Genomic DNA, 24450 nt, shown 5'->3' on the forward strand with positions numbered 1-24450 from the left:
GTGGGGCCACAGGGGCACTGGTCTCAGCTAAACTCTGATTGGCCTGTGAAATGTTTCTGCCTTGTCACTCATCTCTGATTTCTGTCAAAGCGCTCCATTAACTGTTTTATTTAAAATTTAATCGTGCAACAGCAAATGCTCTTATTATTAAAGCAAAAGCTTCAATAATAAGTAGCAGAATGTTATTACTAAAGCAAGAAGCCCAATAAACACATTTCAACAAGTCTCCTTTCACTGCAGCCACAACTGCACCACCCGCATACATCATCTTCAGCAGAAGCATCGATATTAACCTTATAAAATGACCCCTATTTTTCTGTGCATTTTCTCCTGCATTACAGTTTTCCAAATAAATTGATATAAAGGCAAATTGTGTTGCATTCTACAGGAAAATATAAACGGTTCATGCAAAAGCTTAACAGCTGTCTTGAACTGTTTTATCAGACCTTTCCTCAGAACATTCAGTTTTTCTTAAAAAAAAAGTCAGTCTTAGAAATATCCCTGTGTGTATCTGTGACCCAATCAATTTCTTCCCCTTTGTCAGCCATTGTGGAATGAAAAAACAAAACAAAACAGCTATTACATTTTTAAACTTGTGCAGTTTGCTACAGATGTGGTTGCAAGTCTGACTAGCGTGCTCTCTGACCATCTAATCAAAGGATGTGAAAATGCCGTGACTGGACGCCAGCTAGGGGGCCTCAATGTGCCTGATTGGTTAAACAACATCTTCAAGCAACCTGGATTTAAAACTACCAAAAGCCAGCACTGATATATATATATATATATATATATATATATATATATATATATATATATATATATATATATATATTTTTTTTTTTAAAGAAGTAGATGCCGACTCCACAAACATCCCGTACCATCTAGAAACGTACCAGTGCCATTTGGATCCCACTTTATGTGGAGTTTGGACATTGGACTTCTTTGAGTGTTTAAAGGCTCTGGCATGGAGAAGCTGGTGTTGGATCTATGATTATCTCAATTGTTGAGCTATTTTATGAGTTGTTCAGAAGCTTCTGGTTCCATAATCTCAAATGACTGTATAACACTGTAGAAAGAACATTACTCATAATCTTACACTCCAGTACTCATGTTCGTTCTCACTCTCCAGTGTTCTGTATTGTTTAAAGACTATAATCACACTTTTGATATCACCTAAATAAGGATGGTTCCCCTTTTGAGTCTGGTTCCTCTCAAGGTTTCTTCCTCATAACATCTAAGGGAGTTTTTCCTTGCCACAGTCACCACGGCTGCTCATCAGGGATAAATACACACCGTTCACCTTAACTTTTAATTTCTGTAAAGCTGCTTTGAGACAATGTCTGTTGTGAAAAGCGCTATACAAATAAACTTGACTTGAATTATAGTAAAAGTTAAGATACGAGAAACCCTTATTCATCCCACAGTGAGGAAATTTCCATTTCTTTACAAAGATAAGATAAACCTGAATTTTAAAGTTACACAGAAAAATTTAAATTACACAGGCTTTTTTTGTCTTTCATAAAAAACTAATAGAAGGATGGAATAGTAGTCACCACAGCAGATAATCCCTCTTCACACTACTCTGTCCTCTACATCTGCCTCTTTCTCTCTTTCACCTTGGCCTTCCTATTTTTTTCCTTCCTGATGGCTCCAAATTCAACATTCTTCTACCCATATACCCCATGTCCCTCCTCTGCACATGTCCAAAACATCTCAATTGGGCCTCTCTCACTTTGTCCCTAAAATGTCTTACATGCACTGTCCCTCTAATAAACTAATTTCTAATCGTGTCCATCGTCGTCACTCCCAGTTAAAATCTCAGCATCTTCAGCTCTGCTACCTCCAGCTCCACCTCCTGTCTTTTACTCAATGCCACTGTCTCTAAACCATACAACATCTCAGGTCTCACCACAGTCCTATAAACTTTCCTTTTCACTCTCACAGATACTCTTCTATCACAAATCGCTCCTGCTATCACTCTTCTCCACCCACTCCAACCTGCCTGCACTCGTTTCTTTACTTCTCTAACACACTCTCTATTACTTTGCACTGTTGACCCCAGGTACCTGAACTCCTCCACCTTCTTCACCTCTTTTCCCTGCAACCACACCACTCCACTGCCCTCCCTCTCATTTACATACATGTACTCTGTCTTACCCCTACTGACTTTCATTCCCCTTCTCTCCAGCTTGTACCTCCACCTCTCCAGGCTCTTCTCCACCTGCTCCCTACTCTCACCACAAATCACAATATCATCCGCAAACATCATAGTCCTTGGAGACTCCTGTCTGACCTCTTCCATCAACCTGTCCATCAGCACAGCAAACAGGAAAGGGCTCAGAGCCGATCCTTGATTCAATCCCACCTTCACCTTGAACCAGTCTGTCGTTCCTACTGCACACTTCACTGCTGTCACACTGTCCTTATACATGTCCTGCACCACACTCACATACTTCTCTGACACACCTGACTTCCTTTCTGATACAACACCACATATACTCTCTCGGCACCCTGTCGCTTTCTCTAAATCCACAAACACACAATGCAACTCCTTCTGACCTTCTTTATACTTCATCAACATTCTCAAAGCAAATGCGTTCGTGGTGCTCTTCCTCTGCATGAAACCATACTGTTGCTCACAGGTCACCTCTTCATGGTTTATTCCCCTTGTAGTTACTGCAGGTCGTCACATTTCCCTTATTCTACACCAAGTACCTTTCTAGCTGTCTCCCTTATCATTTCTGCAGTAGCTGCCCAATCATCCTCCACCTCTTCACCACCACAAGCACCTGTCTGACCTCTTCCTTGAACCTCACTCTACAGCCTTTCTGCTTCAGTTTCTAATTCTTCTTTCAGTCCTTACTCTCCTCCTCTTCCTCTTCACCTACAAAACCATCCTATGTCCGATGCTGTCTAGCTACACTGTCCCCTGCCAACACCTTACAGTCTCCAATCTCCTTCAGGTTGCCTCTCCTGCATAGAATATAGTCCACCTGTGTGCACCTTCCTTAATTCTTATAAGACACAACAATAATTGTACCTGGATAAAATTGATGTAATATCAAAAGAATACGGCACTTTTATTATTGTATACGGATCAACTTCAGGCTGATGACACTACCCTCACTTTATCATGAAACCCCTCTACTGATTATTTTCACATAATAGCACATCCCCAGCTTTTTATTTGCTCCTGGATCTCCAGTTGTATGAATTTATCAACCTCAGAGTACACATTACGTGTCAGTTTTGGCTCGTACAGCCTGCTTAAGTGGATATTTGACCCTGTTGTATTTCTCAGTGCTGTTTAGAACTGCCGTGAACAATCAGACGAGATAAAAGCACAGAGTTTAATTGGTGATAACAGGCTGCACTATCTGAGGCCACTGCTCTCTAGAATTGTTTGAGCTGGCCAGATTCCTGCTTCCCTCATTTTTACATACTCTCTAACCCTTAGTGCATTGTTCAGGGAGATCGAACTCAGTCTTCAATTTACAACCTTATAACCTTGCTTTTTTCTCCTCACTACATTTTACACATCAGGACTTAATAAAAATCACCTGGATCTTATCAGATCTTAAAAAAATGTACATAAATACAGTCTCAGATGAGAGACAACATGTGAGATGTGCCTCTCCTGGGCCCCTGTGCAGGGCCTTTAACCCCATAGCTGTTCAGTTGTATAAATGAGATAAAGTCGCTCTGGATAAGGGTGTCTGCCAAATGCCATAAACATAAACTGTGCCATTAATATTCATTAAAACCCAAATGGTAAAGCCATGAAAAACTACGAATGAATATGTACACTCTCAATGTTTCCAGAGGATTTAATAGGCAAAGTATCAGCCAGTTATTGTCAATGTTTTATAATAATTCATATTCAAATCAACTTCTTTGTATTTGTAGAGCACTTTTAACAATGACCATTGTCTTAAAGCAGTTTAAAAGAGATCAAGTTTATCCCTAATGAGTGAAATTGAATTAAATTAAATTTAATTTAATTTAAAAAGAAATTTTAACTTATTACATGATTATATTTAGGTTTTAGTTTTTTTTTTTATATTTCCAGTTCAATAGATAAGACGTTGGACTTCCGATCAAGATCATGAGTTTAAGTCTAAAACACAAAGCTGCCGCCCCTTAACCCGCATCTACTCTGTTGTATAAATGAGATGATTATAAGCCACCTTGGGTCATTTTTTACATTTCACAACAATGCTTTTTAAGGAAGGGGCAGCTTAATGCAAGATTTTGGATTCTGATTAGATCAAATCCCAGCACTTATAAATTGCCACTGTTGGACAATGGCGCTGGACCCTATATAGGTATAAATTTAGATTGTTTTGGATCAGATTTAATTATTTGTTTGTTAGTTGGTTAACTATTATCATTTCAATGATATGTTTGTGATTTCCACTATCATAAAGTCCTGCAAGTAGACATCTAGGGCAGTGGTGGCCCAGCAAGTGGTTTAATATCTCATCCAAGTCAGGCAAAAATGTGTGTCTAAATGACTTAAGATTGGACATCGCATGTGGAATCCATCGGTGTTGTTCTTCAACACGACCAGCAGACCATCATGAATGTAAAAAAGAAATCCAAGTGAATCAATCAAAGTCATAACAGTGATTTGTGGAAAATTAATAAATACAAGCAGCCGATTGTTAGGAAGCATGAACATAAGAGCATCTGCAAATCAGTCTTTAAGACCACAGTGCATAACAAACCAATGTGTTTAACCGTGAAGGAACTGATTTAACATGTTCCAAAATAATTGGAAAACTGAAGAGTGCGCCAACATCGCAAGGTTCCGATTAAAGCTCTGATAGATCTTCAGAACCAAAAAAATCACAGTAATCTTATAAGCGGATGAAGCTGTACCAGACAGGACATGATAGATCAAATCCAACCAAATGCGTCCAAATTCAGCAGAAGTCACTTCACCCTGCGGAAACAGAATGTTCCGAAACACATGAAAGCACTGGTGTTTTTCATGGAATATTATTGACTGGTTAGATCAATCCCTCAACCTGAGCACTCAGTGAACACAACACTGAAGGCAAAATGCCCCTCAAACAAACAGGAGACTAAAAATAGCTGCATGACCTAGCATCACAGACCTGGCAAAGCATCACTAGGTTAGATACCCAGCCTTGGGGGATATCTGTCTATAGCTAAAAGATTTAAAAACGTAGACACTCTTAGAAACCAAAAACAGAAAAAAGACTTCTTGAGGGTTCTTAGGGATAGTTTAAGGATCTTCAAATTGTGATATGAAACTCCTTCTGTTGTAGGGCTCTGTATCGAATGTTTATGGATTGCACCAGTGAGATAAACTGAAGAACACTTGAAGGGTCTTATTTGTTAAGTATTGTGTTACTTGGTCAACTTTTTGGTCGATGAAGTCATAAGAAAGTGAAAAAGAGGTTTCTTTCAAGCCAAATGTTTTTACACTTTTTAGAAAATGCTCGAATATAAAACTTTTGAATCAGAGGACAGTGGAAGGCAAATAGCAGTTTAGCAGAAAGTAATTTTACCTTCACACTATCTATGATGAGATCATAGATCTATAAATAGATCCAGATCTATGAAGGTGGTACCCCATTGGTTCAGATGTTGGACTTCTGATTGAAAAGTCATGAGCACAAATCGAGCTACTGTTGTTTGGCCTTTGGCCACTGAGCAACACCTTGAAACCTCAGTTGGATAAATGTGATAATTTGATATTCATTCAGAATCAAGATGTCTGCCAAATGCTGTAAATGTGTTGATCAACTTTTAGAGTATTTGATTTTACAGGAAAGTCTAGATGTCAGAATCATCAGAATCTGAATATTTTATTGATCCAATAGGGAAATTGTTGGGTTGCAGCTGTTTACAATGAAATTAAATTGAAGATGAAATATAATAAAATATAAGCAATTTAAATAAAATATATATCTTATGTTATATATTTAGTGAAATGAAATGTATAGCAGCAGTGAAACAGATGACAGGAAAGTCAGACCACAGTGATAGTTATGCAAGTTACTGCACATGTAAAAATTATAATAATTATTATTTTTATTATTATGGCACTGTATTTATTGCACAAAGACCAGGATAACTGAAAATTTACTACTAAGTCTGTCTATTTCAACCAAATTAATCATAACAGCCTGACCCAAACTTGAATATCCAAAACTGTATTTATTATAGGACATCTATCTATCTAGAGTGGTTGACTTTAGACCCCTTTAGTAACTTTATATTTAAAAAAAAAATTCCTAACAACAAACTATTTGGCCAGACAATAGTGACTTTGCTGAAGTTGGATTATACAAGTTGGAAAACTAAGCACTACTGTTTCCGATTACTGGTCTCTTCTTTTCAAGGTCCGATTACTGACACACCATTGTTGCCAAATATGAATCACTGACCACCAGTGTGTTCAACAACCAATTACCTGTCATTACCCCCCAACAACCAATCACTGATCACATTTGTTTCCAAACACCAATCACTGTTCAACATTGATTCCAACAGTTCATTACTAATCATCTTTGCTTCCGAAAGACAAAACACTGATTCATATTATTTCCAACAACCAATCACTGGTCCCTGTAGTTCCTAAAGGAAAATTAAAGATCACCATCGATCCCAACAACCAATCACTGATCCCCATTGTCCCTAATGGAAAATCAAAGACCATCTAAAATCCCAACAACCAATCACAGATCCCGATAGTTGCTAAATGAAAATCAAAGTTCATCATAGATTCCAAGAACCAATCACTGATCACCATTGTTCTCACGATCCATCACTGATCCACATTTGGTCAATGTGAACATACAGAAGTCTATGGTGTGTCATAGAAAGATCTTCAACAGGTCAAGACAAGTTTTACATGAGCTGAAGTCATCACCCTACCTTGTAGACATTGATGGGAATGTCTATGATGATGTAGATGAGGTCACCCAGTGCCAGGCTTGCAATCAGAGCGTTAGGTCCGTTTCGCATGCACTTGTGCTGGTAAATAATCCTCAGCACTGTGGCGTTGCCCACCAAGCCGATCATGAATACCACACATGAGATGAAGGTATTGATGACCTTGAAGGTGTCTGTAATGGAAGTGGGTTCCTTGCACCTGATGGGAATGATTTTGGAGAGATTGTGGTTACGAAAGTCTGAGATATTTCCCGCTTGGCTGACGAGTCTCATGGAATTCATAGTAGACGCGGGAAACAGGCTGCTAGTGACCGCATCAGTGAGGTTTGCTCGAGTGAGTCCACTGGAGGCCATGATGGCTGTTAGCAAGAGCGTGCGTAGGATCAGAGGGACCATTGCTGAACGTGTCGGCTGGTTCGATTAACAGATCAACTCCAATTATGTACATGCCAGGGCTGAAAATAAACAGAGGATGAAAGCATAAATTTTAGTACTCAAGTCTATTTTCTGACCAAATATTATAGATTTTTTTACAAAACAGCACAAATGTAGGTATCCCCTTTTCAAAAACACAAACGTATCAAAGAGAATTGCTTAAAAGTACAACAAGAGATCTGTGAAACTTCCTCACTACTTCAAAAGAGGTTTAGTGAGGCAGCACAGATGGAGCGTGCCTTGACGAGTTACCGACGTGCTACGGGACGAGTTGTCGCCTGCCCCATCAGAGATGGCATGGCTGCTAATGGCACAATGCTTCGTGCCAGACCTTTTGGGCTGTCGCTTTTATTTATTTATTTATTGTCTCCTTGATGCCTTTCTTGCGTGCACTGTTTCCACAAATGTGGTTTTCTCAACATGCTTTTTTCCCTCTGGTTTGGATTTAAGATTCAGAATGGCAGTTTCCCAAACAAAGAGTCACTTCAACATGAAAGAAGCAAAACTTTCTGGAGCGCTTCGCAAAGACGGTTACGCAACCCTGGGGTGGAATGGGGGGGGTGGATAAGAGTGTTTGCGAGTGTACGGCAAATCTATCGCAGTTGCAAGTCACATCACAGACTTGATTCAAAGTTCTAAACAAACAGCTTATTGTGAAGCGTCCAGTTCGAAAGGTTTCTGATCAATTTTCTCTTTTTGGGGTCTTTTGAAAATTGATTTCTGAATTTTTTTCTGTTTGAAAAAGAGATTTTCAACATTCAACTTGTTATTTACACTTGTGGTGCATTTACATTTTTTTCTTTCCAGGGTTTATTGCTATTTAGAGTAATAAAAATGGTCAATTCTCTGGATTATGGTTTTAAAAAATCGTAAGTAATTAATTGTTAGTGTTCAAGTTTTTTATGATTTGCAAACTGAATTTATGCTGGATTTTATTTAAGGTAAAAAATTGTTTATGATTTATCATTGATTTCAATTCAATTTAATTTAATTGAATTGAATTCAGTTTTATTTTTATATTGCTTTAAACATCGTACGTACATTATCCCCAAGTTTATTTTTAAGCCACATTTATATATACACAATCATTTCAAACATTTTAGAGGCCTTTCCCCTTTCGATTTATTTAGGTAGCATAAAGTAATTTAATGTATTTTTTCCCCCCTAAAAATAATTTATTGTCAACTGAACTAAACTTTATCCACTGTTTTTTTCATTAATAGGAATATTTTTTCATTTTAGTTAATTATATGAGTTAATCACAATTTGAACAGTTCTTTCTTTATTTTTAATATTCATTTAATAATAATAAAAAACTTTTATTAAATAATAAACTTTTCTCTATTTTAAGTAGAAAGTTCATCCGTTCCCAAACATAAAAAAGTTCTTCTTTGCACATTCTTATACTGAATCTTGATTTTCTACTGAATTTCTATGCCATGATCCACATAAATGTTCTCCTCTCCAGTAAAGATGTCTGGATAGTAATATGCACCAGTGCATAATAAAGCTATTTGCACAACCCTGACAAGCAAATGACCAAAAACTGTAAGTAATAAAAGCAATAATAATAAGTTAAAGTCTTATTCTCCTTCCCTGCCTTTTTGCCTCTTATAAATAATCATGACATCAGAGCAACGCTTCAGAAGCGAGATGTGTTTTCTGTTCAAAGTCCCCGCCGCCACCTGGTACACAAAGAACTATTTAACCGACAGCCCTTCAAGTAGCATCATGGTTTAGCATCATGGCAGAGCTGCAGGGACGCTGCGTGACAGCCCGTAAACTGCTCCGCTGATGAATTATAAATAGTCCTGGTTTTGCACCTACCGCTCCTTAAACGTCTGCCTCCCCTCGGATCCTGTCACTCAGTCAGTCAGCGAGTTATTCAGGAGAACTTGGAGCTGGAGCATCCCAGACATCTGCGTGGTGCCATCACATGAGTAATTAAGCAACTATCAAAGTAGAGGAGGATCCCGTTTGGGCAGCAGAGGCGCACCGAGGCTGCTGTGTGAGGTGCTGTGGAGACTGTCTCCAGCTTTTCCTGTGTGTGTGTGTGTGTGTGTGTGTGTGTGTGTGTGTGTGTGTGTGTGTGTATGTGTGTGTGAGAAAAAGCACTTGGACTGGGTGGGATTGTGATACTCCACCTCCCCCCGGCTGGCTGGGAGGGAGCCCTCAAAGGAAACAGCAGCAGTTTTCCGTAAAGCACAGCCTGCTGCTGATGATCACTGGAGATTTGTTTCGTAAACACAGCCCATGTCAGTCTACTCCTCCTTCTTCCATCCTTTCTTTCTTCACTTTCTTTTGCCTGTTCACAAAAGCCACATACACTTTACGTATTAGTATGTTTTTCACGTCTGCTCATGTTAGAAATATGTGGTCACATGAAAATATGTGAAAGTGCATTTCATCATGTGAGGCCTTAAACTTAGTAATACCTGATTATTTCGTCTTTAAAGAATGACTACGGGTAAAAAAAAATAATAATAATTTGTATGCATAAATTTGAATATTAAATTATTATTGTAATTAATAAAACCACATCTTACATGCAAACAATTGGTAATACATATATATATATATATATATATATATATATATATATATATATGAATAAATACATTGATAAATAAAAACAAACAAATAAATACATGAAAGAGATTGTAAAGATATTTTATAATTAAACAAAACAACTTAAAGAAGAAAAAAGTTAACGCAAAAACAAAAAATTTAATATTATACACAGTGTAAAAATAAATTATGAAAAAAGCAAAGGGAAATATAATTGAGTCAATGTGACAGTAAATCATTAGAAGATACATACTGTATGTAAAGAAATTATATGTGAATAAAAAAATTGCAGGAAAATGTGAAAAATGTACAATGTAGAAGAGAAAAATATGTGGGTAAAAGGTCACATGGAAATAAATAGATAATTTATAATAAATCATATGCAAAAACCATGTCATGATTCATATACTGTAAAATAAAAAGAAGCTTTTACTTGTCACGTATTTCACAGCACAGTGCAAATGTTTTTCCGCATATCTCAGTGATGTTAAGAAGTTGGGGTCAAAGCACAGGGTCTACCATGATACAGCACCCCTAGAGCATTAAGGGCCTTACTCAAGGGCCCGAGAGTGGCAGCTTGGTAATACTAGGGCTTGAACCCCTGACCTTCCAATCAGAAACCCAGAGCCTTAAACACTAAACACTAAAAAATAACGGAAAAATGCATCATGTGGGGAAAAGTTCATGTGCAAAAAAAAAAAGAATGATATGTAAATATTATCTATGTAGAAAAAAATAACATGAATCCTTTAAAAAAAAACATTTTCTTTTCAGAAATCATACAGAATCATTCATACAGAATGTAATTAAAATGTACAGAAAAACATGTACAGAAATGTGAAAAATAAAAAAAAATAAAAAATCAATTAAATCATATGTAAAATTGATTGATGTGGAAAAGAAAGTCATGTACATAAATAAAACCTGTAAAAGAATCAACCAGTTGAACAAAAGAATTGTTAAAATCAATGAATTGTATAAAATCATAGTATGAAAAAATAATTATCAAATCATTAAATGTTGAAGGGTAATAAATAAAATGTTTGGACAAAAACTTTTAATTTTCTGAAGACATTTTCCAGGAAAAAATAATATGAACAAAAAAATGTAGGAAAATGATCCAGATGAAAAGAAGGTAATCGTATGTTGAATGATGAAACTGAAAATAATGAAGAAAAACAACTGCATCCTATTATAATTTATATGTTAAAAATAATAATAATAATTTATTATTATAGTTATTTTAAATGGGGAAAAAAATTATTGTGAAAATTAAAGAATTGCAAAAAAATCTTACAATGAAATAAAAAATTCATCCTTTGAACATAAATGATAAAGTAAACGATTCACATGAAAACATTAAAACACATGAAAAAGTCTTCATGTGAAAATATGTGCCCGATGACATGTGCAGGAACTAAATAAAAGCACATAAATATTTCTGACGTTCTGTATTGAGGTACTGAGTGAATAATGAGTCAAAAAAAACAGCTCAGGCCCTGAACTTCCTTTTAGAAACCCCCTATTTTTAATGATCCTACTGTGGGTGGTCGAGCTCGCGGGAAAATCCGCTTGCTGTCAGCGTATACTGTGTGAACGCACAGTAATTTCACTGTTTAAGCTGAAGTGATCTGCAACTCAAGGCAAAAACATGATCGTATATAAGCTCAGCATCTTCATGAGTGAATCTCTGATCATTACACGAGCCTGTGCGTTCAAAAAACAAAAAAACGAGCCATTATCAAAGAGCTAAGTGCAGGAAGAGAAGGCAGCCATACACACGGCCAGCACACACGCTGCACAGGACCGCTGAGGAGCTGAGACAGCAGCAGAAGATTAAACCTGGATCCCATACATCACCGTGCACTCAGCATTAATGGCCTATTTTTTCCCCCTCGTTATGCTTTTGATGCTCGGGTTGGGCATCTTTATCTACATACAGCACGCTCCATTACCTGTTATTTATTCATAAGACCATACTGCAGAAGTTACCACTTTACATCATATCTTTATTACCATTCATGAATGAGGTCTGGTTTTTTTTTTTAGGCCTGGTAGGTTGCCCGCAGTAAACAGGGCACGGCTCAAAAACAAACGACACCAACACTTATTTAATTCATTCATTCATTATTTTTTACATAAAATGCATTTTCAGGCTTTTCACATTTAGTCTTTCTCTTATACATTATGTATTGTTTATTGTACTGTATTATTCTTTTTGTCTCGATTATGTACAAATCCAGTCTTTCCCCATTCAGACTGACCCAGGACTACAGTTTGCATTTGATTACTATCACTGCACACATCAAAATCGTTTAGCTGTAATAAATGGACATTTGGTGCCACCAAGATGAGGATGTGGTTCCCCCTTGAGTCTGGTTCCTCTCAAGGTTTCTTCCTTATGCTGTCTCTGGAAGTTTTTCCTTTACCAGTCACCATAGGCTTGTTCATCAGGGACAAACTTACACTTATAAAGAACATCTTATTCATTTTTTTGTACCACATTATCTGTGTAAAGCAGTGGCGGGCCGTGCATTTGGTACCTGGGCCTTCAGTGAGAACTTACCCGACTTAATCCACCTCTTAATACCACCACTATCATGTCGCAATTATAGAAACCTTCAATACTGTACAAAAACGCAATATAACAACGCATGGCATCACAGAGAGAGAAACATTTCACATGAAGGGTGAATACCATTTTACTAAAGCAAGAAACCCAGTTAAGACTTCAAACTTCAAACAGTTCAGAGCAGTTCAAAATCAATATTTGTCTAATAACATGACAAAAACATTAAAAATGTAAATAAAACACAACCTGCTCACCAGAGATTCAGACTCATAATTAGCACCGCTCCTCAGAGGCTGTAATCCAGTGGTACCGCTCGTATTCACTGGTCTGGAAGTGGAGAACAAACCCTTTCCAGGGCTGAGACAAGCTAGCTAGCTTCGGGGTTGGCCGACTTCTCCTCACGATGTTTTTAAGTATGTCCGAGACCAAATCATTTTCTTTTCCTCCGTAGGCGTAAAAAAAGTCTGACTCAGATGTATTAATGTGTGCAGAGCTACACACGTGTTTTGCCAGTCGAACTTGGCTGTAACAGTTTCTCTCCGGTCAACCAATCAGAGAACGAAAAAATGCTGACACTATTCTGGGCCAGCTAGCTGCCCTGTGATGAGAATATGAAATCTGATTGGTTAAAGAAACAGAGATTTTGCAAATATTCTCAATGGCCAGTGAGCCAGCAGTACTGACTTTGAAGGCCCTGAGCAGATTAAATTGACATAGTCTTCCTGACGGTGTTCGGGGCTCAGACACACTCTCCCAGTTTAAGTGTAGATTAAAAACATATCTTTTTAGCAAAGCCTACACATAACATACGTCTCACATCATAACCTTGTGCTCCAGAACATCTGATCACATGCACATTATCAACTTGTGCTGTTAATATCATGAACAGCAGCTACGCTAATTCCTCTCCACTGCTTCTCTTTCTCTACCCATCCCGAGACACCCTGAGGTTTGGCCAGCTCCAGTCACCTCCCACCTCGTGATGATTACGGACCTTTGAAGAAGTAGATGCCGAACTCGCAAACATCCCGAACCATCTAGGGACGTACCAGTGCCATTTGGATCCCGCTACATGTGTGGAGTTTTGACATTGGACCTCCTGGAGTGTTTAAAGGCTCTGGCATGGAGAAGCTGATGCTGGATCTGTGGTGATCACAAATGCTGAGCTCATAAAACTCGGAGCTACTAACCATATAGACTGTATAAGACTGCAGAAAGAACATCACTTATAATCTTATACTCCAGTAATCATGTTAGTTCTCACTGTCCAGTGTTCTGTATTGTTGAAAGATTTATGATCAAACTCTTGATGTCACCCAAATGAGGATGGGTTCCCTTTTTGAGTCTGGTTCCTCTTAAGGTTTCTTCCTCATAACATCTAAGGGAGTTTTTCCTTGCCACAGTCGCCACGGCTTGCTCATCAGGGACAAATTCACACCATTCACCATCACTGTTGATTTGTGTAAAGCTGCTTTGAGACAATGTCTGTTGTGAAAAGTGCTATACAAATAAACTTGACTTGACTTGACTTGACATTGTAGCACATAGAGGCTGAAATCTGATTGGACAAAAAAATCTAACACGCACATACAAGTACTGGAAGCAGTGCAGCCACGAGAAACGCTATGAAATGAAGAGAATAAACTGTTGGGAATAAATTAATACAATTTCATGGAACAAATATGAGAATTTAGGTTGTAAATGTAGGTCAGTGCTTTTGATAGTGTTTAGGCCAGCAGAGAAGGCTTTGCTGGCCCTGACTGCCCACCACTGGTGTAGAGCTGGTTTGAAACAATGTCCATTGTTAAAAGCGCTATACAAATCAAAATGAATTAAATTGAATTGAATTAGACATTGGATATTTTTTCTGCATGTGATCAGCTTGAGCGAGGAGCACCATTAAGTTCACTACTACTATCTGACTTTCTATTTTAATTCATCCACAATATACAATATGGACAGAGTATTGGGATTCCAGACATATGTGGTTCTTATTGCACGCTTCACCCATTTTTCAAATAGTTTCAATGTTTTTCCCCCCCACACAGTATATTCCCAACATTTGTTTATTTTTCATTTTTGGGATTAAATTCTTGTTTTTCCTCAATTTTGAATTTTTTTTACGTTACTATTATTCTTTTCAAAATAAATTATCAGTGAATACACATCCATGTTGGTAAAGGATATACATTGAGGCACACAATTGTATTGGATTTTCCGTTCACTTGAACATGGGACCTGTTCCAGAATGACACAAAGTGCAAAAAGCCAACTCCATGATATGCTTCACATGGATTGAAGTCGAAGATCTTGAAAGACCTGTCAAAAGAACCCTATTGAACACCTTTGGGATGAATTGGTACACTGACTGCACCCCAGGCCTCCTCACCTTACCTGACTTTACTAATACCCTTGTTTGAAATGCAATTTTAAAAATCTCCACAAGCACACTTCAAAATCTAGTGGAACATCTTGCCAGAAGAATGGAGGTCATTATAACAACAAATGGGGTCTAAATGTGGAAAGTTCAAAAGCACATAACAATCTCAGGTGTACACAAGCTATTGTCCATATAGTGCAGATTTAAAAACAACACATTGTAAGGGTTCTCACATTTGAAACTTTAATAAGATATGAAAATTGGGGGGAAATTGCATTTAAAGAACATTTAATTGCAGTTTTAATAAAAGTCACTAATATACTGATCGTCTCAAAGGAGTTGCTATTTATTGATTTCATTTTGCAGTTGTAAAATTGGCCCTTTTCAATGAAAAATTGGTAATTGCATTTCGTAATAAGCGTTATTTTTGTATTATTGTTTTAATTTTTAATCATTATTTATTTAAATGTAACTAGTTTTCCCCACAATGCCACACAAATACTACGCATGAACAGTTCTACATTTAAGCGTCCATTTATAAACAGTTCAATAAACAGTACATCTCAACAATGATAAAGCTATAATGAATGGACTTCCGGTGTCACCCAGATGAGGATGGGTTTCCTTCTAGAGCAGGGGTCACCAACATGGTGCTCGTGGGTACCAGGTAGTCCGCAAGGACTACATTAGTAGCCTGTGGGCCTTTTCTAAAAATAGCTGTTTCCTACTTTGTTAAATCATTGTTGATAATTATTATGAGAAATCATTAACATGATCAGTGTCTTCACATAGATAAATATCATTAATTATTAATAATAACATATATTAAAAGGTAAATTGAGCAAATCTGTTATTTCAGATCGAACTAAAAACTGTGTGTATCAAACTGGGAGCCCGTCACAATAATCAGTACCCAAGAAGTAGCTCTCAGTTTCAAAAAGTTTGGTGAAGTTTGGAGTCTAGGCCCTTTCAAGTTTTCTCCTCATGCCATCTCAGGTAGTTTTTCTTGTCACTCTCATCAATGTCTTGCTCATTAGGGATAAACTTATAGAGACTAAACTTATAGGCACAATATGTATGTATACATTTACATTTTTATAAAATATTTATCTCTGTAAAGCTGCTTTGGGACAATGTCCATTTTAAAATGCTATACAAATCGAATTTAATTGAAATATCTTGAAATACCGTCTATATATTGTAAACCTAAATCTCACCACAGAGCTTGGAAACTTTTCCATTTTCTCACTTACTTATAAACGTATTCATGTTTAAATTAAAGATATTACATTGTTCTTGTATAATCTTACAAACATCAGACACATTTTACTGTCATGTATACAGTTTTCTGAAGTTTTAAAGACGCAATGGGTGCTAAAAATGGCCTGGAAAAAGACAACAAAAAACACAACACACACACACACACACACACACACACACACACACACACACACACATACACACATGTGCCAAATCTCTCCTCATTCCTTAAATAATTTCTTCTGGCATGCATTTCAGAAGCTAATCTCTTTTTCCCAATATTCTTAAAGTGACTTAATTGGACAATGCTAATATTTACCACCAATTAATTTGAAAAACAATTGTGTTTTCCATAAACGTAAACATGAATATGTAATGGCTCTTGAATAAGTCATGGTCAACAGTGGTATATATTTTATTCATTAAGATGTGTTTCAATGACTTTTTTTTACCGCTTGCAAAAGTGCTTGAACTCCACCAGCAGTTTCATTGGCATCAACTTTTGGAGTCGCTGACGGTTGAGTTTTTTTTTTTTTTTTGAGTCTTTGTTAATCAAGACATTAATATATAAAATGATGAAACCTTTACCTGGTCCCAGTGGTTTTGGGCTTTCATGTTGTTGTGCTGTTGTTGTTTTGGGCTCTTAATCCTATATTAATGCCAATCTGTGTGAACTCAGAGATGGCAGCCTGCCTGGTAACTCATATGCTTGTTCTCTGATGGCATCTGTCGAAATGTGCTCCCTGAATATCGGTACATACCCTGTGGGAAAAATGTAGGAGCTCAAACTTCTGACTGAGAGGGGCGTAAGCGGTTTCCTAACTGGGGCACTTGCTTGGAAATTGGGGAATTTGCGGGATGAGAGAGAGAGAGAGAGAGAGAGAGAGAGAGAGAGAGAGAGAGAGAGAGAGAGGAGGATAAAAACAAACGACCACTTTTTAATTGTCTGCATGTACTGTGTACTGGAATTAGCATACACGTTTATACTGTGCACTTCTACTCACACGGTAATGTCCAGACTCAGCAATTTCAGTATTTTTTTCATTTAAGTGTTACATATTCGGAAAAGTTATGCGTATTCCGAGTCAGGTTATACACTTTTCAATTCGTTCTAACAAATTTGATGGAAATCATCAGTAAAGGACAGTAATTAAATAAATGTCGTTCGTTACTGTACTTAAATAGCTTTTTTTGCATATCTGTACTTTATTAAAGTATTTCCATTTCGGGAGACATTTTTCTTTACTTCACTACTCAAATATTTTTTTTTTATTTACGAGCAAATAGAAACTAATCTGATCAACCACTCAGGGTCGAGTTCACGCTCTGTTTTAAGCTTGTTTTAATTGCCACTTTGTGGTATCTACTTATCACCAACATACAGTTCAGCATCAATTCAACAGCAAGCAGAACATTTCGAGAGGAATAAATGATGGAAGAAACTCCACAACACACGTGGTTTCGGGCTCATGTTCATTTGAATAGAAATCAATCAGTGTTTGACTTAATAATATAATTCTATTAGTAGATTGATGTACTAAGAGTAACAGTCTTTTCACATAACTGAGTCGATTAAGCAAAATTCTTGTTAAAAAAAAATTAAATAATAAGAACATTATAGACATAATAAATCACAGTACTTTGGATACTTAAATACATTTGAAGGCAAAAACTTTTGTACTTTTACTTAAGTGATAGTTTAACTTTAATTAGAGTAATATTTTACCTACTGTTTCTCTACTTTAACTTAAGTACATGGTTTGTGTACTTCGTCCATCACTAAAAATCATCCTCCAACAGCTAAAAACTTATGTGCCACGAGATAATACATTGAATTCACTATTTTATACCCTGTTTTATCATGGTTATGGCTTATACAGTACACTGTACTCAATTGTGGGAACAGGGGAAATTGGGTTGATAGTTTGACCAAGTTTAATTTACACTAATGAATCATTTGATTCATAGAATTGTTGCTTATTGATTTAAGAAATATGTCTGATGGCTCCTTCAAAGCAACTGACAGCAATTTCAATCATGTCTACTAGGCACAAAAAGAACACACACAAAGCCCAGGAAATGTAGAGCTTGGGATGGAAGTATCACTGGGTGTTTAAAAGCTCATAGCTCTGTGATATCTTTTTGAAACCCCACAGGAGGTCCTGCAACAGGTTAACAATCCAGACAGAGAAAAAATGAACAAAATTATTATTCTTGACTGAGTGCACATGTGGCTGAGATATAACAGAGTTATTGAGGAAAAAAAAACAGTTTGGGAGAGATGATACGAAGATTCCCAGAAAATATTACAGAGGAATTAATCAAAATGATGTTCAAAGGATATGAATGAGGGAGGGGACAGTTATGAAGGTAAAGGGTATGTGTCCAAGTTTTCTTAGCAAATATTTTTGTGTCTCTTTTTAAAGCTGAGATAAGCAGCTATTTGCTTATCAGCCTCTAATTTATTTTAGCGAGAAGATAATAATGCGAAAAATACAGCATTTCATGTTACTGAGATGCGAATTAAGAAAACAGATCATCTACTTAATTACAGTTTAAAAGAAGACATTTAATGGATATAATACATACAAAAATCTGTAGCATCTTGCCTAAAAAAATACAAATAAAAAATTATGCCTTATATACAATGGTGTCTTATATACCTTTAGGACTTTATTGAATTTCTCACTTTGTTTTATTATATTTGGGAAAATCAATTTAACTTTCACTCAAAAATAGCTCAAAGTGCCAGTAAACTCGTTGAAAATGGATTTCTGGCTTCAGGCCACCAAAACAGCTGGGTAGTGTTAAAAGACTTCATCGCTCACATTACTCCTGTTTCTTCAGGTTTTTCTCCTGGAGCCATGCTATACGGAGAGTCTGCGATGTACGTATGTTACATTAATGTGCACTATCATCTTACTGCGAGACACAGCAGGTCATAGGGCATGAGACGTGTTGCTGCTATCTTTTGTACAGTGCAGGGAAGAGCTTATGCTCAAGACGCCAGACTGATATCTTTATCTGTTTTGTGACTTAAAATAAAAATGTTTTGGCAGTTAGACATTGTAGTTTTTTTTTTTTTAAATGCTAGATATATACATATATATATACATATAATTTCAGAAGTAAAGATGGGCAGAGCTTTACCAATCTGTGGAAGACCCTGTATTAAAATAATGAAGCATTTTCATTAAACAAATCATTAAACAAAAAACACAACAAAGAAGACCCAGAACCGTTGAGCAACATTTGTATCAGACACAAATGGGACAACTTTCCTTTCCCAAAAATTCAGCATCTGGTCTCCTCAGTCTCCAGAAGACGTGATGCTACACAGTGGTAAACATGGCCCTGTCACGTTCAACGTTTTGAGACTTGTTGAAGCCATCGAATTTAAAATGACCTTATTCATTCCATAAAATAGTATATATTCTCACATTTTTTGTTGTTTTATTGTAAATCAAATATGATATTGTATATTTTGGAGATTTGCAAATCATTGCATTCTGTTTTTATTTACATTTTGCACAGCGTCCCAACTTTTTTGTATTAAGTTGGTAAATCCTGCCCTTCTTTGGTCATTAATTGCACACAATTGACTTTCAGGGCTGCAGTAAATCACCCTGCAAGCGCCAACTCAATCAATCAACCCCGATATTTTTCATTTTTACATAGACTAGCCTCAAACTGCATATCTATATAACCAGACTTGCCATTTTGTCAGTTTGAAAGACGTGCAGTCGTTTTTTTCGTAAATCAAAGTGGACGTTTGCAGGTGTTCGCAGGTTCTTTGTTTTTTTTAACACACAAACACAAGTCTTAAAATCAGAGCCTGTCGGTTTCTAACCTCACATGCATTAAAAGCCTTTGTCAGCCTCTTAAAGCTTGTCTTGCTGATAGTGGGAGTGTAATTAGACCCGACACACATTCCTCCAGCACTCCATCCTCTTGTCAGACGTGTTCGGCACTGGAGCTGATAAGAGTTGAGTGCATGTCCATATCAGGAGCGTGGGATCTGCGTCATACCTAAAATAAACATCGAGCAAACACCTCGGGCTGTACATCCTCTAGGAAATAATTTCTAAAATCATGACTAACATTGACATCAGACAGACACCCTGTCTGTTTTTGTGTGTGTGTGTGTGTGTGTGTGTGTGTGTGTTTGTGTGTGTGTGTTTGCTACAGCACATTTACGGCAAATCGAGCCTCTTGGCTGAAGGACTAATGATGTTCCTTAGAGAGCAGGGCCTCTGGCATGCCTGCAGAAATCTGCACTGTTTGGACCTCAGCTTTCATAGACAATACTCTTTTAAAATGAAATGTAATGAAATTACTATCTGCTATAAAAGGGAAATTATTTATATGCAAGTACATGCCTAGTTATTATATTGGACTGGGGGATTCAAATCTGATCTTTCTCAAGCTGTGCTAATGGATGCTCACAGACACACACACATACTGTGCACATACGTTTCAACCCCATAATGCATTCCAACATGTTTCATAGAATCTGAAAATAAACTGAGACCATGGTTTTGTACTTTTAGTGAACCATGCATGCATGCTCTTTCTATCTTCCTTTCATTCCTCTTCCTAAAGCCAACCAACAACTGGATTTTTCACAAGTTTATTTTATGTAACGCTGCCACACAACAGCAGCTCAGCATGGAATCTTTTCCTGCTCCTAAAATGTTACAGCAAAATGTTGAGGAAGTAAAAGATAAATGAATCATTGTTAAATACAATCAATGATTTATTTAGCATTCTTAGAATTTCACCAAGCTTTGTTAAAATTGATATAAATGGACTTTAATGTTGATGTTGAGACATTGATAGCACGTTTGTACGTCGCTATAAGGCCGTTTGTTAAATGCCGTGAATGTAAATGTAACGGACAGATGTAATGAAGGTTGCTGTGATGTATCAGCAGAGCGAAAAAGGGCAAATCTATGAGGTTTGAGAGCCAGAGCAGGAGGTCATGGAAAAGTTTTCGAGATGATTCTCGAAAGTGTTTTTAGTTTGAAGCAAGATTCACTTTGCGTAATCACCATCCATCGGGGCCAAAACAACTGGCTCTTCTTCAACAGCCATCTGATTGGCTGCATCGTAATGACGCAATTTGCAAGTTATCAACACAGCTGCTGAACACTAGCGCAGAGAATGTGGAGCCATTTAACTCTAGGCCCAGCTTCAACTGCAACCATCTGGTTCTGGAAGATACCGGTAAACAGAGGAAAGAGAAAAAGGAGGGTACGGAGATGAACTTTCGGTAGGATTAAATGTGCTCCATTTTCAATAGTTTCCCTTTTTTCCATCCAAGAATCTGGTAGCAGGTAATTCAACCAGTTCCAGATGTCAGTATGTAACGCTGCCACACAACAGCAGCTCAGCATGGAATCTTTTCCTGCTCCCTAAAATGTTACAGCAAATTGTTGAAGGAGAATTTAGTAATCAAGCCATCAGCAGGTGTCTAGACATTAAATTATGCCGCCACTTTGCTTTGGCCTTCTACGGCAGAGTTAAACAAGCGTAATCAGTCAACAAGGTCTGGCTTTTAGACTGAACGCCTGGAAGGCCTCCTGTATTCCTCTCGTATTCTGTTTTCCTTCCTCGGACCTCCGCTCATGCATTTCATCCAGCTGTTTCTCATTTTCCCACGAAAATGCCACCTCCCCGCTGAGTGGTTCTCTATTCACCCAAGAACATTTCATTCCCTATATTTTCTCTTGATCCTGATTGCAAACAGTGAATTATACTTTCAATGTTTAACTCATGGCTCATCAACATGAAATCCCGGAGGCCCATATTGAGCTTTCCCAGCGACTAATGCAGCCTTTGACACTTTGTATTCCAGTATCAAATGTTTACCAGTGACGGCTAGGTTCTATTTCTGCTTCTACATCTCCGTTTGCTAACAATAGCGATGATCTGAATGTGACCCAAACACAGAAACGTTTGTTTCATTCCAAAATTTGATTTTGAAAAATTTTTAGCTTGTTGTTCTAAGGAAATACCAGGACTCCAAGAAAAACACAATATTTCTACCAGGTTACTGAACTCTTTCCTGACATCAGCATGGCCCTCGATAGTCAGGACATTATAGAGCTGCTTGTTGCCAGTCCAAACATCTTACAGGCAATCACATGACTAGTTTAAAGTGAAAGAAATATTTCAGTATGTCAATGACCCTTTTATAACGGGAAGCATTAGTCAACAAGTGTCAGAGCTCCACTCTGAACAAAATGCTCTGAAGTCATTAGCTAGAGCTGGATTCCATCAGAACACTGGACAAGACAGTTTGCTTCCACAACCTTTCAACTGAAATACTTTGCCATGCCTCTTGTAAAACTTGCCAAAGGTGTTCTTCACTAGTTAAAGATTTCTTTCAGACCTTGTGATCCAGTTCATATCAGTGCCGTTTATTACATTTACATTTACCACACTTGGCAGACGCCCATATCCATAGCAACTTACATTTATATCATTGATACAGCTCAGCAGCTATTGGGTTAAATGTCCATGCTCAGTGGCACAGAAGTGGCACCTTGGTGTGGAAATGAACTAATTCCCTTTGGATCCAAAATCCAATGCCTTAACCACTAAGGTACCACCTCCCCAGGATAGGATGTAGGTATAAGGTGCAGGATTTAGGTGCAGTGACTGGGCAGGACATTTCATGATAGATAACCCAATTAAGCTGACTTTTTGCTCTCGAAATAATGCTTACAGAGCTTGGATGTACGCTTTGGCTTATTGTCTTGCTGTATGGTGAAGTTGGTTCCAGTATAATCGCTGTCCAGGCGAAATTTCATTGTGTGAGTTGAAGTATGGAATGGTAGCCATGTTGGTTCAGTATTCCATTCACCAGCCTAAATTTAGTCTACACTTAACCTACATGTATATAACGTATATAGCATGTTCTTCAAATATGTTAATATTAATGCTTTTGCTAGAGATGATGTATGCGGTCGGTGCAGCTGTGGCTACAGTGAAAGGAGACTTGTTGAATTGTGTTCATTGGGTTTCTTGCTTTAGGAATGACATTCGTTCTCGCTGTATGAGATTCCTGTCTGTGATGCAGCGTTCTGTTACACTGCGTTTCTCTACAATATTGATGGTTTCTATAGCCGTGTTTTCATAATAGTATTAAGAGGTGGGCTAATTCAAGCATTACACCACTGAATGCTTAGTGATCATTCAATGATTTCCATTTTGTATCTCATGACTTTATCAAGTGGTGTAAAGGAGAAGCTGCGAGAGCACGCCATAGGAAAACTTAAAGCAAGATGATGTGCTGGATCACAATCTATTTTACAAGTTGCCCAGTTAAAAAAAAAGGAATCCATATTGTGAATGCATTCCATATTTCAGTGATTAATGCTATAAGTATTTCTGTAATTACAGCTCAGAGAGATGCAAACACAGTTTGAGCAGTTGAATGATACAAAAGAAAACATATTCAAACAGCGAACCAGGGTCAAAGTCAGAAACCTGTTGATGGGTCGGTCAGTCAGCAAACACGGCAAAGAGCCAAAAGATCAACACCCAGGAAATCAGCACACTAATATCAAGACTTAGTATTAAGTTAAAGTGAGTGCAAACAGTGTATACTTTGCAAATAGTCAATGAATGAGCCCTTTAAATAGTCAGCACGAGTGTTTGTGAAATTGGAAACAGGTGTATCTCATTAGAAACTGGGTGACTGTGAACGTGTGTTTATGTGGTTTGGGTGTTGTAGTCCTGTCTAAAAGACAAGAGGTAGAGCTGGAGGTTGCAAAGCTGAAGATGTTGAGATGTTCATTATATGGATGAGTATGGACAAGATTAAAAACAAGTTTATTAGAGGGACAGTGCATGTAGGACGTTTTGGAGACAAGGTGAGAAAGGTGAGATTAAGATGGTTTGGACATGTGCAGAGGAGGGACATAGGGTATATATCGGTAGGAGAATGCTGAGGATGGTGCCACCAGGAAGGAGAAAAAGAGAACGGACAAAGAGGAGGTTTATGGTGAGAGAAGACATACAGGTAGTTGTTTTGAAAGAGGCAGATGTAGAGGACAGGGGGGTATGGAGACGGATGATCCGATGTGGCGACCCCTAATGGGAGCAGCCGAAAAAAGAAGAAGAAGAGTGTCGTAGTCCTGTGGCTATTAGTGACGATTCGTTCATGATGATTGAGTCTTTAATGCGATGTTGTCTCAAAGAACAAAGCATTACAAAATCTCCATAGGTTATGTATCGGAAACAGAATTGAGTAATTTACCTTTAGACTCTTCAAGTCCAAGAATTCCCACTTTTAAATCTG

The 24450-nt window shown here is 37.5% G+C and overlaps 1 protein-coding gene across 1 annotated transcript in view; it reads right to left on the minus strand.

Annotated features, from left to right (window-relative positions):
* Positions 1-9441, minus strand: part of ednraa (endothelin receptor type Aa) — a 28483-nt gene extending 19042 nt beyond the window's left edge. The window contains exons 1-2 of the mRNA XM_046873476.1: positions 9190-9441; positions 6910-7382 (exon numbers count right to left, since the gene is read on the minus strand). Of these exons, the coding sequence (XP_046729432.1) occupies positions 6910-7323 (414 nt within the window). The 5' untranslated portion in view covers positions 7324-7382; positions 9190-9441. The remainder of the gene's footprint in view (positions 1-6909; positions 7383-9189) is intronic.
* Between the last annotated feature and the right edge of the window lie 15009 nt (positions 9442-24450).

This window comes from Silurus meridionalis, chromosome 2 (genome assembly GCF_014805685.1).
Source record: "Silurus meridionalis isolate SWU-2019-XX chromosome 2, ASM1480568v1, whole genome shotgun sequence".
Taxonomy (NCBI): Eukaryota; Metazoa; Chordata; class Actinopteri; order Siluriformes; family Siluridae; genus Silurus; species Silurus meridionalis.